Source organism: Fibroporia radiculosa (assembly GCF_000313525.1).
Source record: "Fibroporia radiculosa TFFH 294 genomic supercontigs, scaffold1087, whole genome shotgun sequence".
In the NCBI taxonomy this organism is placed as follows: Eukaryota; Fungi; Basidiomycota; class Agaricomycetes; order Polyporales; family Fibroporiaceae; genus Fibroporia; species Fibroporia radiculosa.
In genome coordinates this window covers 4,171-19,945 of record NW_012133263.1, presented here as the reverse complement: position 1 = coordinate 19,945, position 15,775 = coordinate 4,171, and the positions used below count along the sequence as shown (strand labels likewise).

The following is a 15,775-nucleotide window of genomic DNA, read 5'->3' as shown; positions in this document are numbered from 1 at the left end:
TGCCGTACCCGAGCTTGATACCTGCAGAAGCTGATAACTTCAACTGACTCATTCGAACCATATTATCACTGTACATGCGTGCGATCGGCCCCGTAATAATCGCGCCAGGAACTCATCTCAAGTGAAGCTACGCTCTTGCTCAGTTCAATGCTCTACTGATGGAACGAACACGCATCCGCATGATCATCTGTCTCAGATTTCACTCGAAATGAATTCCAGAACTCAACAGGTAGTAAGATGTGATAGTATAGGTACCAACAGGTTGAGAATGAACAAAGAATTTCGAAGACCGGGGCTTAGTGGGCTATAAGGGATCATAGGGAATGCAGAGCTATCTACGAGCAAATGGCTTTCCAGCATCCCAAGTCCTACAGAGCATACGCCTTCCTCGAGCGCGGAGGATCCCTTTGTGCGATAGATGTCCCGTGGAAGGATCCCCAGCCTGGCCACGTCGTTGTCAAAGTCCTTGCCTGCGGTGTTTGCGCCAGGTTAGCCAAGGCCACTCGAATACAACGCGTTTGTTAGCCTGACGACTTGACTACATTCTAGCGATGAAGTAGTGAAATATCAGCTTTTCTCTAGTGTCGTGTATCCGCGCATCCCAGGGCACGAGATCATCGGCGACGTCGTAGCTATTGCACCGGGCGAGGTGCGGTGGAAGCTAGGTGACAGGATTGGGGCAGGCTGGCATGTAGGCCATTGTAGTGTCTGCGATCGTTGCCGTTTGGGCGACTTTGTTACCTGCCCCCTTTCATCGCTATCCCCTACGGGTACGTTATAGGCGACATTTGGTTTTGCTGCATCCTCACCACGATCTTCAATCTGTCATAGGTGTGGGGAGCGACGGCGGTTATGCAGAGTACGCCACTCTGCGTTCAGAGGCGTTGGCGAGCATTTCGAGGGAAATAGATCCGGCAGAGGCCGCCCCGTTCTTGTGCGCAGGAGTAACGTCTTTCAGTGCGTTCCAGCTTGCTTTGATATCTGGCTCTCTCTCTGTGATATTGAATCCACTTTTCACGCAATGCATAAGATGCTCTCCGTAACATGCAAGCCTCACCTTCAGATCTTGTCGCCATTCAGGGTGTTGGGTATGTTCACCGTTCCTGTCTCTTCACGCAAGCTGAGCCAGCAGCATTGTTCGCCTTTTCAGCGGTGTGGGCCACATCGCCATCCAGATAGCACGCCAGATGGGCTTTCACACCATCGCGCTTTCTTCTTCAGCTGACAAACGAGAGTCGGCACTGGAGCTAGGAGCACATGAGTTCATCAGCGGAACTGCAGAAGCACAGATGGCAGTACTCAGAGCGCTCGGAGGCGCGCGAATCATCCTGTGTACTGGACCAGATATCGGGGCCATGACCACCCTTGTCAACGGGCTCGCCTGCGATGGCCAGCTCCTCGTTCTCTCGTTCATCGCAGACACGCTTCCAATTCCTGTCGGTAAGTGTAGACGACGAGTCTCATCCTCATAAGCTTATTCTGTCGCATGCAGTCCCCATGCTATCTCGGCGATTGAGTGTCCGAGGATGGCCGTATGGTACGGGTAAGGACTGCGAGGACGCGGTGAAATTCGCTACAATGCACGGTATTAAGCCGATAATCAGGAAATTTGCGTTCTGGGACACTTGCGATGCATATGAATCCCGTGGAACCTCCAGATTCCGCGCTGTTATAGTCCCTTCATCGGCCAATCACCCCAGTAGAATGTAGTCCGATTTAATCGTGCAATAAATTGGTAATGGCTGGCCCTGGTTTCCAAATGTACATCACAATCGTTCGACGACAGATGGTATAGCAGCTGTTGTATACAAACAACAACAACAACAACAAAATAAGGGATAGCCACGACGATGAGAGAAGAAAAGCTGAACAAAGACCCAGAGGGCAATTAAGACGATATCGAACCACTTCGCGCGCTGCATTCCAACACTATCATTCAAGCAAGCCTAGAGGCTGGCTTGTTGCTAGTGCTCATGCCTAAAGGACGCTGCAGTTTTTCGTTTGGTTACTTTTGACCACAACAAAGGAAGAGCAGCTCATGGATCAAGATGGCCTGTTCAGCAGCTGAGTAACCAATAACCCATATGTGCATGTGACTCAAGAAGCTGTCCTTCAAGCTTCATGTGCCGCACATGGTTGGTCTGTGTGTGTGGAGAAGATTCAGGCTCTGGGGCAGCTATGGGCTTGAAGTTCAGTTTGAGTATGGATAGAACATCAAGCACATAAGCTGCAAGAATAGTGAAGGAGGCTAATAAGAGGTACATGGTTCGAAATATCAAGATGCCATGCCAGTACAGATTCTGCCCATGAATTCTTAGTTCCGGTAGAAGATGAAACACATGTGGTGATGAAAGAACATGGGGGCTGAGCTGTTGACTTAGGAGGATGCTGCACCAATGTGTCATGTATTGTCCAAAGCCTGGCTGAACTTTGACAATTATGATGGAGTCACAGTCCAATATCACTTGAGGCACACAAGTTACATTCAGATGCCATGCAGCAGCTTCTTCCCATGACACTGGTATGAGAAAACTGAGAAGCCTCTGGATATCATGCATATCCAGACCCAGACCAACATGCTTCTTTGCTCCTGGTAACTTCAGCAAAACGGCCATGTTCAAAACTTCACCTGGGATCTGAGCAGACCCAAGGTGACAAAAGCCTGTGCTGGTGACCCCAGCCAGTGACTTGGTGTGCTTTTTCAGTGAGCAAATATGCTGAGAGGGCATAAATTGATGGCATTTACCAGTGTGAAAGCCATTCTTGACGAGATTGTGAGCAGATCAACTCGGTTAGGCCATTCAGCAGACCATGATGCACCTGGATCTCAGGACCTGAAATCCAGGTGCATTTCATATCGAACCGGGCAGAATTAGATAGTGTGGAACGGATACTGCCGACTGCCGGGTCCAGCCGTCAAGCATGCGCCGAACATGTACCGAAAGAGATCTCATTTTCACTCGATTTTAAATTTCATGAGCTGAAGCATTAGACATCACATTCGATCACGGTAGCCTCTGATTGGTCCACTTTCCATGTTCTCCGCATGTACAATCCGACCGAGTGATCGTGCCTCGAGCATATGCATTGCAGGGAACTGTGATCTCTCGCGGCCAGCTTCCGACGCATGCTCGACCGCCGAACTTCGTCAATTGCCCATCGTGTGGGCCCGCCATTTCGCTGAGATGTTGATGTCACCTCAAGTTACATTGAGCAGCAAACTCCGACATCCAGCTTCACCGTCTTGCCTCACGGCAGCACTAGAATCAGGTGCGTCAGCAGATCAAACCGATACCATTTGCATCAGCGAAACGGCATCCAATCTCACAGAACGACTTATTTACTCCTGTCGCCACATTCAAATGGTGTGTCAAACTTGAAGGTGCTAACTCGGGCAGAGTATGACCGCTCAAATAGTCAACTAAGGCACTGACCGATGACGGTGATGGGGGCAAGGCCGGATAGGTGGACGCAGAATCAGCTTCCACGGAAAAAGATAAACACGACAACATAGTATCGACCCTTGCTCGATGGTGCATCGGAGAGGAGAATGCCGCCGAATGGGTGTTTTTCGAAAGGATCCAATCTTAAACCCACTCAACGGTGTTCTCCGAGCCAATGAGCGAGTAGATCGCCCGAGGTGCCCCAGCTTGCTAATTGCATACTTGCAGATGCTAATACCACGAGTGAAAGGAAGACACTTCCACTCCGCGATCTCATACCCCGTGTCGGCATATTCATTCTCTGATTCCTTGCCACTCTAGCTTTAGCATATGTTTTGGATGTCACTAGTGCGTCCTCAATATTCAACTAATCCTGAAGTAATGAAGGCTTTCAAGTCACTGACAGCACCAACTTTGCGGGGGTGCATACTGTATCGATATCATGATATTCTGATACTCATCCCAGTCAGCTGTCACATTTCGTGCTTCGATCAAGACTACGAATATATCTTTCATCTCTAGCTATGTCAAATCAGGATGGCAACTGTTGTTACTTAACGGGATTGAATACAGTTCCTCAGCCTTCAGTCCATCTAAAAGAGGGAGATGGAGGAGAATTGACTGGAAAAGACTCGTTGCGCTAAGCCTTACTCACTGAGGTTTTTTGAGTCTTACTTTTGAGTACCACATCTTGCTTTCGCGAAGTCATTCTGGATCCAAGATGCCCGCCATCACCCCACCATCTATCGAAGAGCTCATGGGCCCATTTACAGCCAGCATAGATATTGCTATCCTGTACGTTCCTACTCCCTCCCTTCTACATATCCCGGCCTACTCACGATACCTTTATCCCAAGCCTGTATGGGATTGTTACTGCACAAGTATACTTTTATTGGTGGGCATCACAGGAGGACTCGAAATTGCTTCGTTTCTTAATCGCATCCGTATGGTAAGATCCCTGGCTTTAGCCACAAAACATTTTCTCTACTATACTATGTTATTTTAAAGGTGTTTGGAGACCGCACACACGGTGTTCTGCATAGACATAAATTATCACTACACGATCATCGATTTTGGGAACCTTGAAGGCGTCCTTCAGATTGCTTGGTAAGCCCAGTTTTTGTCTTCTGGTTCCCTGAATACACAGTTGACTTTCGCTTCAGGAGTGCTGGGGTATGTTCAGACATTTGATGACCGCCCATAGTTTCGCAATAGTAACGCATGTTCGGCGTGCAGGCTAAAGTACTCGCAGAAGTGAGCTTACTATCATATGATCGGTTCCATTGTATACTCAATGATTGGCTTCGAGTGCAGGTCCTTATTGTAGGTTTGGTTCAGAGGTGGGACTTTTATGCGTTCCCTGGCAACGTCTCAAAATTTATCCGCTTAGCTTTCTGATCTGGCGAACCTGGATATGTGCGTACCCGCACACGCTCATATATAGTGATTGTGCTAAAATGTATTCGCAGTGAGTAGAAGGTCTGTGACGCTGATCTCCATACTGGTGAGTCGTTTTCTCAAAATGTAGCCTTTTTGAACTCGAGGATCGCAAAGACAATCTTGCTCTTCATGCGCATCGGTATGTGCAACTATTGCTGTCTTGGCGGCGAATTCAATACATCTTATTTCAGCGTTCGGGTTGGGTAGGAGTATAATCATAGCCTCCATCATGCATCATGTTCTGATTTCTATTATAATCTCTGTTCTAGCAACAGCGAGCTTCATGTACGTCACCTACCATTCCATTTTCAAACCATTTTCTTTAACGTTTGGCTTGATTGCCATTAGGTGGAAACTCGATACCTGGAATGAGTTCAGAATATTCAACGGAGCGATGGTGTGCCGTATAGTTGAACAGTGATATAACAATAATAATTGACAGGTGTCTCATCCTCGTGGCAGATTGTGGCTACATGTTTCATTGGCTTTTCAGGAGTTCTGGACGCATTCATCGCTCTCAGCCAGATTTACTATCTCTGGACTAGCCGTACAGGCTACCAGGCGTGAGCAGTTATTGCGTATTGTTTTGGACTGGCTCCTGAACTACCTCCTCTACTTATTAGAACAGATAATTTGATTCGAAATTTGATGGCCTACATAATTAACACTGGCGCTTTGACGACGTAAGTCGAGTCCGAGTCTGCTTGTTCACAATATGTTGACTCACAGCACCGAAGGTGTGTTTCGATAGCGATCATTGCAACGGTATGAGCCCTCATTGAGATTGTGTACCTCCCTCCTTTACCCATGCTGTATCTAGTTTTGGGCACCAGCCTTGAAAAACAGTCTGCTCTTTGCTGGACTGGATGATATTCAAAGCAAACGTACGCATTATTCAGATTGGTCCGTTTTATTCACTGACACGCTGCGAAAGTTTATGCCAATTCGCTGATTGCTATGTGCGGTATTTATCTCGAGCTACTTAGATTGTTAACTCGAAGCCCTTTTCAGGCTAAACGCACGACAACACATGAAAGCTGGACTACAGCACTCTTCTACCATTGCCGGTGTCGGGCTTCATATGAGCCACGTATCGTCGAGGCCGGTACGCATGATCTTCATCAGCTCTACCTTGACGTTGACAATTACGTCAAACCAGCATAATATCGAAATATTCCGTGATGTTTCAGAGATTACCGATACTACTTCAGGGAAGGCCAACACCATCTGCAAGAATTAGTACTACGGACTGGATGCTGCCCTCGTATTCTCTATAATTCCAAATAGTTTTGACTTGGCGTGACTTATGAAATTTATCGCGTTTTTCAATGGATGAGTTGATCATTTGCAAGTTCAAATGACACAAAGTCACTCGGTGCTCTTCCCCCGCTAGCCTGAGATTGACGGTCTCCCCGTGGGAGCACTTGTACCCGGTCTGCCATCTTATCTGATAAGATGAATTAGTGACTGGACGGCCGACATTGGCCCAGGGTGCAGCGTTGACTCGCGGATATTATTGCGCACGCAATCCTCACCACGCAATCCTCGCGGGTAAGGTCACATAAATCACTCGTCTCATGTATTCGACCCCTACCACTTCATGAGGCTTCGCTCCGCTTGTCTTTCTGGACGACCATGGACTGTCTGATTCGACCACTGATACGTGCCCGGCCACCTGCTAGTTTCCTTGTGCCATGCAGACTATCCTCGGCAGTACGGCCCAGAAATGTTGCGTGCAGCATTCCAAGGGGCCAGGCATGCAGTTATATAGCGCGCCGTATGCTTCAGAATCTCGCATCGAATTCGCAACCGCCAAAGGCACCAACGATTCCGCCTATAAAGGCGACTCCATCGCCACCTACTCCAGTGTCAAACTTGGGACAAGAGGCAGTGAACATAAGTCTCTCAGAGCAAAGGAAGAAGGACTGGAACATCATAAAAAGACTTGCCGAGAATATCTGGCCACGGAACGACTGGTCAACGCGAAGGCGGGTGCTTTTTGGCTTCGGATTGTTAATAGCAGGAAAGGTATAATCCAGGCAAGTAGTGGTATATGTGAGCACTGATTGTTCTTGCAGCTGCTTAATGTACAAGTTCCTTTGCTATTTAAGGAGATCATTGACTCGCTCAACTTGGATATCACGGCGGGATCAACAGTGTGGGTAGTAGCCGGGTCGCTCGTATTGGGTTGTACGTCAAAGTGCGCTTCATTCTCGAGATTGACACACGTTTGAACACCCTATGAGCCCATAGATGGAGCTGCACGTATTGGGGCCACGCTGTCTGGGGAACTGTTAAACGCAGTCTTCGCGAACGTCGGTCAGCGAGCGGTCCGCAAGGTTGCTCGTCAAACGTTTGAGCATCTTCTCAACCTGGACGTCAAATTTCACCTTTCTCGCCAAACGGGTGGTCTTACAAGAGCTATCGACCGCGGTACTAAGTATGTTGTTTCACTTCATCGAAGCGTCTCGCTAATATGTTTGTAGGGGTATCACTTTCATCTTGCAGGCAATCATCTTCCGAATTGTGCCTACGGCTCTAGAGATTTCCCTTGTCTGCGGCATTCTGGCAAGTCAATCGTCATTTCGAACAGGCCATTAGACCTTATTGATATGCTTGCATAGTCATACAAGTTTGGGTGGGATTTTGCTGCCATCACTGTTGTGACCATGGCTGCTTACACATGGTTCACCGTGCGGACAACATCATGGCGGTACGTGCCGTGGTAGGACATGTGGCATGGCTTGACACGTACTTGCAGGACGCGTTTCCGCCGAGAAGCAAATGTTGCAGATAACAAGGCCGCCACAGTTGCTGTGGACTCACTAATCAACTACGAGGCTGTCAAGGTGCAGTCATTTTCTTTTGGATCTTCCATGTTTAATTCTGAGGGCTCTTGACAGCACTTCAACAACGAGAAGTACGAAATCAAGCAGTATGACCAGCATTTGTCAGCCTACGAGAAGGCCTCTGTCAAGATTGCTACGTCTCTGGCATATCTTAATTCAGGGCAGAATGTGATTTTCTCTACGGCGCTGACCGCCATGATGTTCCTTGCGGCCCAAGGTGTCATCAATGGTATGTCAAAAAACCATTTCTATCTTGAAGCCATCTACTTATAAAAGTGTAGGTACAATGACGGTAGGTGACCTTGTCATGGCCAATCAGCTAGTGTTTCAGTTATCTCTTCCACTGAACTTCCTGGGCACAATCTATCGGGAGATGCGGCAGAGCCTGCTTGACATGGAAGTCCTGTTCAATTTGGTGACTGAGAACCAGCCACCCAAGGTGCGCCTATGCTCATACTAGGTCTGAGTTCTCATTCATCCTTTTCCAAGGACAAGCCCGACGCGCAACCGCTCCAGCTTCAAGGCGGCTCGATCCAGTTCAAGAACGTGAGCTTTGGATACCATCCCGATCGCCCCATCTTCCGGGATCTCTCCTTCGCGATCCCTGCGGGCAAGAAAGTCGCGCTCGTCGGCCCATCCGGATGCGGTAAGTCGACCGTCTTCCGGTTGCTCTTCCGCTTCTATGAGCCGAGCAGCGGGCGGATCCTTGTCGACGGACAAGATGTAAAGGACCTGCAGCTTACGTCGCTCCGCGCGGCGATTGGTGTTGTTCCGCAGGATACACCCCTATTCCACTCGGACGTGCTTCAGAATGTGCGATATGGTCGTTTAGATGCGTCGGACGAAGAGGTCTTTGAGGCTGCTCGGAAGGCGCATGTGCACGACGCAATCATGCGTCTGCCAGATGGGTACAAGACGAAGGTGGGGGAGCGAGGTTTGATGATCTCTGGGGGTGAGAAACAGCGATTGGCAGTGGCGCGCGTGTTGTTAAAGGATCCACCAATACTGTTCTTCGACGAAGCTGTGAGTATAATGGTTTTGCGGTGAAATCCTCTTGGGCTGATCATTATGCAGACATCCGCTCTGGATGCTCACTCTGAGGCGGAGCTGATGCGAAATATTAACTCATTACTGACAGAGAAGCGCAGAACAAGTATCTTCATTGCGCATCGCCTTCGCACTGTCGTCGAAGCGGGTATGTTCTGCATATTTTCCTCATCTGTCACACTCACATTTGCGTGAAAGATCTCATCATCGTCCTCAAGGATGGTGAAGTAGTGGAGCAGGGTACTCATGATGAACTACTACGTGCCGGCGGGCTGTACCAAAGCATGTGGTTGGAGCAAGTCTACCAGGAGGAATACCAGACTCCGGAATCTGGTGAGCTCGTGGACACTTAACAAGATCATTCTGGCTGTTATGTTCTACATATTATATCACCCTTCTATCGAGGCCCTCGGGTGGTTTTACACAGCCTGCCTACCATTCGAACTTACATACTTATCAAATTCTTAAATTCAATGCGAAACACACACTCCAAGCTCTATTTCGGCGACTGCATTCTCGGCGATTCGAACCAGAAATAATTCTGAACAAATCTACTTAGCAACGTCGGTCAAGTAATGTGCGCGCGCTCGCCGTCTTTTGAACCATCCACCTCGGAATTCAAGCCTCTCCAATCATCTCATCATCTTTCACCTCTAGTTCAGCAATTTTCCGACTTCTCCTCATGCGCGAGAGTGCCAAAGAGAATATGGTGCAGAAGAGTATCAAGTGGCTCTTCAGCTATTTGCTTATCAGTATCAACCTCTTCTAAGTGGCACGGGGCACGCCGAAGTCACTTCGACCATCGTCTTAAACGACGCATCGCTCAAACGATAGACTTCATTCCTCAAAATTCGCACAATGCAAACACTGATGACTCTTCTCGTTTAAGTGCGTGTGATCTTGGAAAGTGCAACAAAAAATTGTAGCCAGCAAAGACCGTTGAATTTTTCGAATGAGTCGAATATGGTCCCTGGTTTAGATATTGATTCTGACTATATTAGAGGTCAGCCGCATCAGCACTGTTTCAAGCAAAATACATTGCCTTGAACATACACTGTGTACTGATACTTGAACTTTTTTCAGCAGACAGTGAGCTGCAGTATGAAGAAGCTGGGCGCAATGGCACGACGTCAGGGCATGAACCAGCAAACTCTGTCTGGATATACGGGATCTTGGTTGGAAAATCTTCTCCCTTTAGTGCCGAGATACCTGATTGCATATGTATGTGCCACAGCTCTTCACATACTTAATATATCCTTCTTACGAGTAGCAAGGGGAGTCTGCTGTGCACTGATTATGCACCTGAGCGGCCCTGTAGTTGAGACTCGTGACGATCGCCCGAAGTTGTCGTCCGACGCGCCCATCAAAAACGGTGCTTGCCACAGATAATAGACACGTGGTTTCCAGCCTCGAATGACACCAATGATACTGTCAGGGTTTTACTGACCAGGTACGTCCTCTCTTGAGGTTGAAAGACGTCGATCCTGTTCCCGCTCAATGAACAGTTTAAAACGGCATAAGACAGCGACGAGGCGGCTTGAGTATGTACATCATAAACGGACTTCGACATTAGGTAGGGCTACAGATGGAGTGGTGTATATCGGATAGCGAATAGCAGATGTAGAGTAAGTTTTGGTATCTATGCTGTCGATAGGGTGCTTCAATCACGAACACAATTACAATCATCATCCTGCGGGTCTCGACGAGCCCATCGGATTGTTCATCCCATTCATGCCACCGACGCTACTAATGTACGTACCCCAGTCGTCCCATCTGTCATCGAATATGTCAGGATTACGATACATCGGAGAGAGATGACAATTCACTCAAAGTTACTGGGAGCATTCGACCACATCGCCAGCGTGTTGTCTGTAAATGACCCTTGGCCACCTTGCACACCTGTCAGCGAAGCCAATGGATCGTGCATGGGTTGCGGCTGCTGCATATGCGACCCCACCGGTGGGGCTTGATAGGCATGCACATCTGGCGGGGACGGCATCGTTGAAAAGATCGAGTCGTACACTCCCGGATTATGCATCGCAAACATCGACGCGAGGCCCGGGTCCAGCCCAGCAGTCGAAGGTCCCGCTTGAGGTGTGACAGGCATAGTGGAAACTGAGCCCGAGGGTGCAGGTGACGCGAACCAGCTACCACTGCCCATCGATGATTCAGAGGGTGTATGACCAATGGGATACCCAGGGTGCAGCGGCAGCCTACCAAGCTCGTCGCTATGGATAGGGAGATCAAAATTACCTGCGCTTAGAGCATCCGCGGTATATGTCTCCGGGCTCGACATCGCTGCTGGGTGCATATGGTGTCCGAACAATCCCGTAGCCGGTACATCCTTTGACACACGCCTTGACCCCGCAATAACACGGTGCGTGTGGTCCGAGGCTGCAGCGGGGGTGGAGGGTATCGATTGAGTGGACGTCGCAGACCTCGGACTATCAGCATCTCTATCGCGCTTGTGGCTAGGGGGCGTATTTTGCGGCAAGGGCAGGTCACCAACTGAGGCTAGTTCGTACAATACATCCCTGTGACAGAAGCGGATAAAGATATTGATACAGCTTGTAGTGATGCACTCACCATAAACGACCAGCAATGTGCCACCTGCGAAGATAATGAGTAATGAGCATGCTTTGGCCTCCGCTTATAAGGAATGTACTCACCGGGGTTCTAATACTTTCAACATTTTCATACACTTGTGTACATCAGCCATTTCCTTGGCGGGATCAGTAGTGAATCCCGATCGCTTGCCGCCCCAAATGTTTAACAAAAGTACAATCCCACAAGTGAATAGCGCCATCTGAACATAATTTCCACGAATATGCACCGTAAATAAATGAACATAATCGCAACCTAGATGACACACCTGGTTCTGACACAATGGAGAATTTGTGCGCTTATATTGAATATCAAGTACATGTGTGCACGAGCGCGCTGCATTCGTGCAGATTGCAAGCGATGGGAACGAAAGTGGTGATGGCTTGCGCGGGGAAGGGATGAACGGACGATGCACGGAAATTTGTAGCTGATAGTAGCTGGCATATAAGTGCGCAGACTGGTTCAAAAACATGATGTTCTCCTGATTGGGATCCCATCGCACTATATGCACGCATATGACCATAGAGATGGTTGTCAGATGCGAAATTGACATAAATGATTATTGGCGCACGGTGATCAGGGACGGAATCGATCCACTTATTGAGCGCGGAGTCAAGCTCGGCGACAATATGCTGTTCCCATTGCTGTCCAACGAAACCAAGCAAGGCCTTCGATTTGTTGATCGAATACTATAATTGCCACCATCATCGTCAGTATGACATAATGGCACAATACCAAATTCGAACTAACAATTGTGCGCAGCGCAAACGCAAGAATTTGATTCAGTCGGAGGAAGCAGTTGAAGAACGTTACGGTAGACGGCTTGCCCGGGGGCTGCTTGAAGGCGAGATTTGGATCAGGATGCAGCCAATATTCGTCATCGCACTCCGTTGGGAGATCGAGATCGAAGCTACGGCGAACACGGCAAATGTCATCAGCCATTTCCGATAAATCCGCTGACGCTAAGTCAGCTTACTCTTCGTCTTGGATCGCACACGGCCGCCCAAGGCCAGAGCTTATGGACCTGTCGAGAGAAACAAGTACCCTATATGACATATGAGAGCCAATGTACGACAGGGGAGAGACTAGTCATACCAGAAGGCCCGCTTCCAAAGCTCTTCTTCTACTGTTGGCTGTGAGTTGTAGACCTTTTTGCGATGGGCACCTACATCCTGTGCCAAGCGTATACCGACGCCAATAATTGTCCAGCATGCCTGAGGTGCAGAGGATCCATGCAGGAACATAGCCGTGAGCTGCAACAGGTCAGTAAGTTTGCATATTTAATAGGCGGTTCGAGAAATGGACCGACGCAATACACTTGCAGATCATACAATCGTGGAGGCGCTAAAAGCGACTTTCGTATCATCTGTACCTGCTTGAACCATTCCCAACCACACGACAAAGGGTTGTCTTGATAATCGCTCAGGAATACCCTTGGATCATCAGAGAAGCGCGCCCCGATTGCGCATACCAGCAACACTGTTGATCCAAATCCCTCGTCGCGGAGGTGCAAGCCATCTTTGATGTTGTTCTCGAACGTCGGGCGGTGGAGTAGTGGCGAATAGGCGTTTACTTCCCGAAAGTAAAGCTCTATAAGGCTTAACATGAGATCACTCTCTGGGTAATGCTGCGCCTCGTGCGGTTGAGCCTCTTCTTGGAGTTGTGCCGACAACCACTTGAAGTGAGTACCCAAAGTATCGTGTGAGTAATCTTGTGAGGGGACAACATACGAAGTTATGTGCGGACGCACCGGGTGCAGACTCCATGTATTCGGACGGCGATGTTCGCCGTGTAAGAGGGTCGGATGGGATGTGACTGTCTGCCGCGCCTCGTCTCCAACACCGGCATATTGCCGCTTAAGATCCATCGCAGTTTGAATAAACATGATACTGCTCGACTTCCCAAAGAAACGAAGTTGCGTCGGATTGAGTTTAATCTGCTTTAAGCTGTTTACTAGAGAGTGGTGAGCCATGACCTCGTCATCGCTCGGCTCAAGATCGTCGGGGTCTGTCGGTTGGATAACGGGGGGAGCATTCGACGGTGAGGCAACTGCTTGGGGTGCCACAGGAGTTCGATATGCAATAGGCCTGGACTTGTCGGGTGCAGTGCGCTCCAACCATGCATCTTTATCGAGTTGAGGACCAAGCTCTTTAGAGAAATCGGCGTCGGGACACAGCTACAAGGGGGGCGGTAAATGCCGTGGGAAGATGAGAGGTGAAGCAAAGACGGCACCTTATTCAATAGCTTTTCCATCTTCTCCAAGCGTGTCTCGAGGCTCTCTACATATCTATATATGCATATGTTTGAGAGGATAAGTGCAGCCGCACAAGAAGATATCCGTACCCTTTCGGTGGACCCCGTTTCTAGTCGTCGCGCGAGTCAGAAATTCCGGGGGAAAAAATAGAAGATAAGAAGCCGTACCTTAGCGGCTTCAAGGTAAGTGCATTCGTAGTTATATGTTATGCAGTTAGAACACTTGTTGTCAGGCATTTGCCCTCCATCGCCTTCGGATAGGTATCTAGTAAGCTGGACAGTACGACGTCACTGAGTTATAGAAGATCTTACACCGGACTATCCTATTCCATCAGCGCCGCATGAATATAGAATCACGAGAGAATGGGACGTACTCTTCTTCCTCCTACACACATCGCATGCCCGTTGTACCCTCCTCTTCTTGGAGGAGAAATTCTCGCTATCATTGGGCTCGTCTTCAGCAGATGACATAGAATGATTGGGTAGGTCGGGGCGAGTACGGTGGAATAGACGCTATGTCGAAAGACTGATTATGCCAGACAGCGGGACGCAGGGAGGAAATTGAGCAGCACGAATAACTTAAGCCGGAGAGTCTGTGGACGCGTGGAACGCTCGGCAAGGCTGACCGCTCACGAGCGCCCGGCAATCTGATCGAACCGCCTTTTATCACGTTCACGCCTCCGACGACTCGGACTCAGAGTCACATCTTCCTCGACCACGTCGTTCATAAAACATTTTCCTGCGCAGACCGCAGCCACCGTAGTCTAGTTACGGGCCACCTCCCTGCTTCTGCAGCTATGTTTTTAATTGCTCACCGCTCGCGAGAATACATTGCCAGGGGTCGTCTCGAGTCAATTGGGAAAGATTACGTATTGAGTCCTCCTGCATTGTTTGTCAGCCGAGAAGTGCGCGTGCATCTTGACTCGGTCCTGACTCGAGCTCCGGTTCTCCGCAGTGATTTGAGCGCCCAGCGCACTGTGCCCGTACGGCGTGCGAGAGGCTTTCCTCTAGCCAATGTATCATTCTTAGCTCGCTCAGTCATTGGAACATCCACACTGAATAACGCCTTCAAGGTTCAAGGCAGAGAGAATCACCAAGCTTCTGTAGTTTAACCTATTCTTACAAGCCTGAACCTGCTGATCTTGAAACGTTTGGCCATCATTCGCATGTCGCCGGACATACTGATGAGATGAATCAATAATGAATCACCGGACAAGGCGAGTCGCAACTACTGTGAGTACAAGAGTAGCCCAAGTCGTAGGTGTGTTGAGCTCCACCATAATCTCGCAGCTTATCGGAGGAACGCGATAGGCTCTTCACGAATGGCCAACTTTCTCCGCCCATCTGATTTGTTTTTACGATCGGCGACAACGACATGGAACTGTCACTCGGACGATGTTAGGAATTAACTAGTTAGGAGGTCAGAAATCTCGTTTGACGACACGAACTGCGCGGCTGGGTGTCTTAGAACAGGGTCGATCACCAGCCTCTGGCGATCATTCAGTTTCGGGCGGAACAACCTGTCGACCGTTGTCAACATCGCGTATTACAGTACTTCCACTCGTACGACAATTTAGGTATCGATCCGCACTGAACGGTGAGTTCAGCGCCACAATGTACATCTATACGCTGAGACGCTTGATGAAGAGATACGGCAATATTTGCAAAAATTAGACCCCAGAAATCACGCCACCCATGCCAGCCATCGACGCCACTCAAGAACTTAGTTCAGACCCAGGCGCAATCGCAGAACATGCCGAGACGTGAGTCAGAACAAAATGACCGCATGGAAGAGGAGTCAGATGGATACTATTGTTCGACGGACCCGATAAACCAAAATGCGGCCAATTCACTCGCATCTATGCCGCTGCGGTCATTCGTACTTCAGAAGCCACTGCACGCGACATACGGACCTGCTGCGGGTCTTCAGTAGCGAATTCCCAACGTATAAGGTTTACAAGGGGACTACCACTTTGAATTGTGCCAATTATCTTTTCCCTCGATGGCAGATTTTGCGGTCGAACTTCGTATGGGCTCAAGGGAATGGTATCATTTTCTTGGCTGTCAGTTGTCAGCTGTAAGTCTCACGGCTTCTCTGCATCTGCATATCTGAGCGTGCACGAATTCGAAGACGTCTCA

General features: G+C 49.0%; 4 protein-coding genes across 4 annotated transcripts; 3 read left to right on the top strand and 1 right to left on the bottom strand.

Moving 5' to 3' along the window:
- Nucleotides 1-345: 345 nt before the first annotated feature.
- Nucleotides 346-1,710, top strand: FIBRA_02148 (uncharacterized protein; the record flags this gene model as incomplete). The annotated part of the gene is made up of 6 exons (XM_012324014.1): nucleotides 346-488; nucleotides 550-770; nucleotides 832-957; nucleotides 1,031-1,088; nucleotides 1,151-1,440; nucleotides 1,493-1,710. 6 exons carry the CDS (start codon nucleotides 346-348, stop codon nucleotides 1,708-1,710), a joined length of 1,056 nt encoding a protein of 351 aa, XP_012179404.1.
- Nucleotides 1,711-4,164: 2,454 nt separating this feature from the next.
- On the top strand, nucleotides 4,165-5,450 carry FIBRA_02147 (uncharacterized protein; the record flags this gene model as incomplete). The annotated part of the gene is made up of 13 exons (XM_012324013.1): nucleotides 4,165-4,238; nucleotides 4,300-4,392; nucleotides 4,452-4,550; nucleotides 4,607-4,616; nucleotides 4,680-4,697; nucleotides 4,758-4,766; nucleotides 4,834-4,859; nucleotides 4,920-4,947; nucleotides 4,998-5,022; nucleotides 5,075-5,086; nucleotides 5,153-5,168; nucleotides 5,232-5,280; nucleotides 5,346-5,450. 13 exons carry the CDS (start codon nucleotides 4,165-4,167, stop codon nucleotides 5,448-5,450), a joined length of 564 nt encoding a protein of 187 aa, XP_012179403.1.
- Nucleotides 5,451-6,662: 1,212 nt separating this feature from the next.
- FIBRA_02146 (uncharacterized protein) lies at nucleotides 6,663-9,132 on the top strand (the record flags this gene model as incomplete). The annotated part of the gene is made up of 11 exons (XM_012324012.1): nucleotides 6,663-6,911; nucleotides 6,962-7,073; nucleotides 7,137-7,323; nucleotides 7,370-7,436; nucleotides 7,508-7,596; nucleotides 7,645-7,732; nucleotides 7,787-7,961; nucleotides 8,014-8,171; nucleotides 8,222-8,755; nucleotides 8,807-8,927; nucleotides 8,978-9,132. 11 exons carry the CDS (start codon nucleotides 6,663-6,665, stop codon nucleotides 9,130-9,132), a joined length of 1,935 nt encoding a protein of 644 aa, XP_012179402.1.
- Nucleotides 9,133-10,464: 1,332 nt separating this feature from the next.
- Nucleotides 10,465-14,107, bottom strand: FIBRA_02145 (uncharacterized protein; the record flags this gene model as incomplete). The annotated part of the gene is made up of 15 exons (XM_012324011.1): nucleotides 10,465-10,552; nucleotides 10,606-11,313; nucleotides 11,366-11,389; nucleotides 11,449-11,585; nucleotides 11,652-11,884; nucleotides 11,955-12,072; nucleotides 12,134-12,293; nucleotides 12,360-12,428; nucleotides 12,479-12,636; nucleotides 12,693-13,559; nucleotides 13,616-13,670; nucleotides 13,727-13,746; nucleotides 13,805-13,887; nucleotides 13,949-13,954; nucleotides 14,011-14,107. The coding sequence occupies 15 exons, from the start codon at nucleotides 14,105-14,107 to the stop codon at nucleotides 10,465-10,467; spliced, it is 2,823 nt and encodes a 940-aa protein (XP_012179401.1).
- Nucleotides 14,108-15,775: the final 1,668 nt, after the last annotated feature.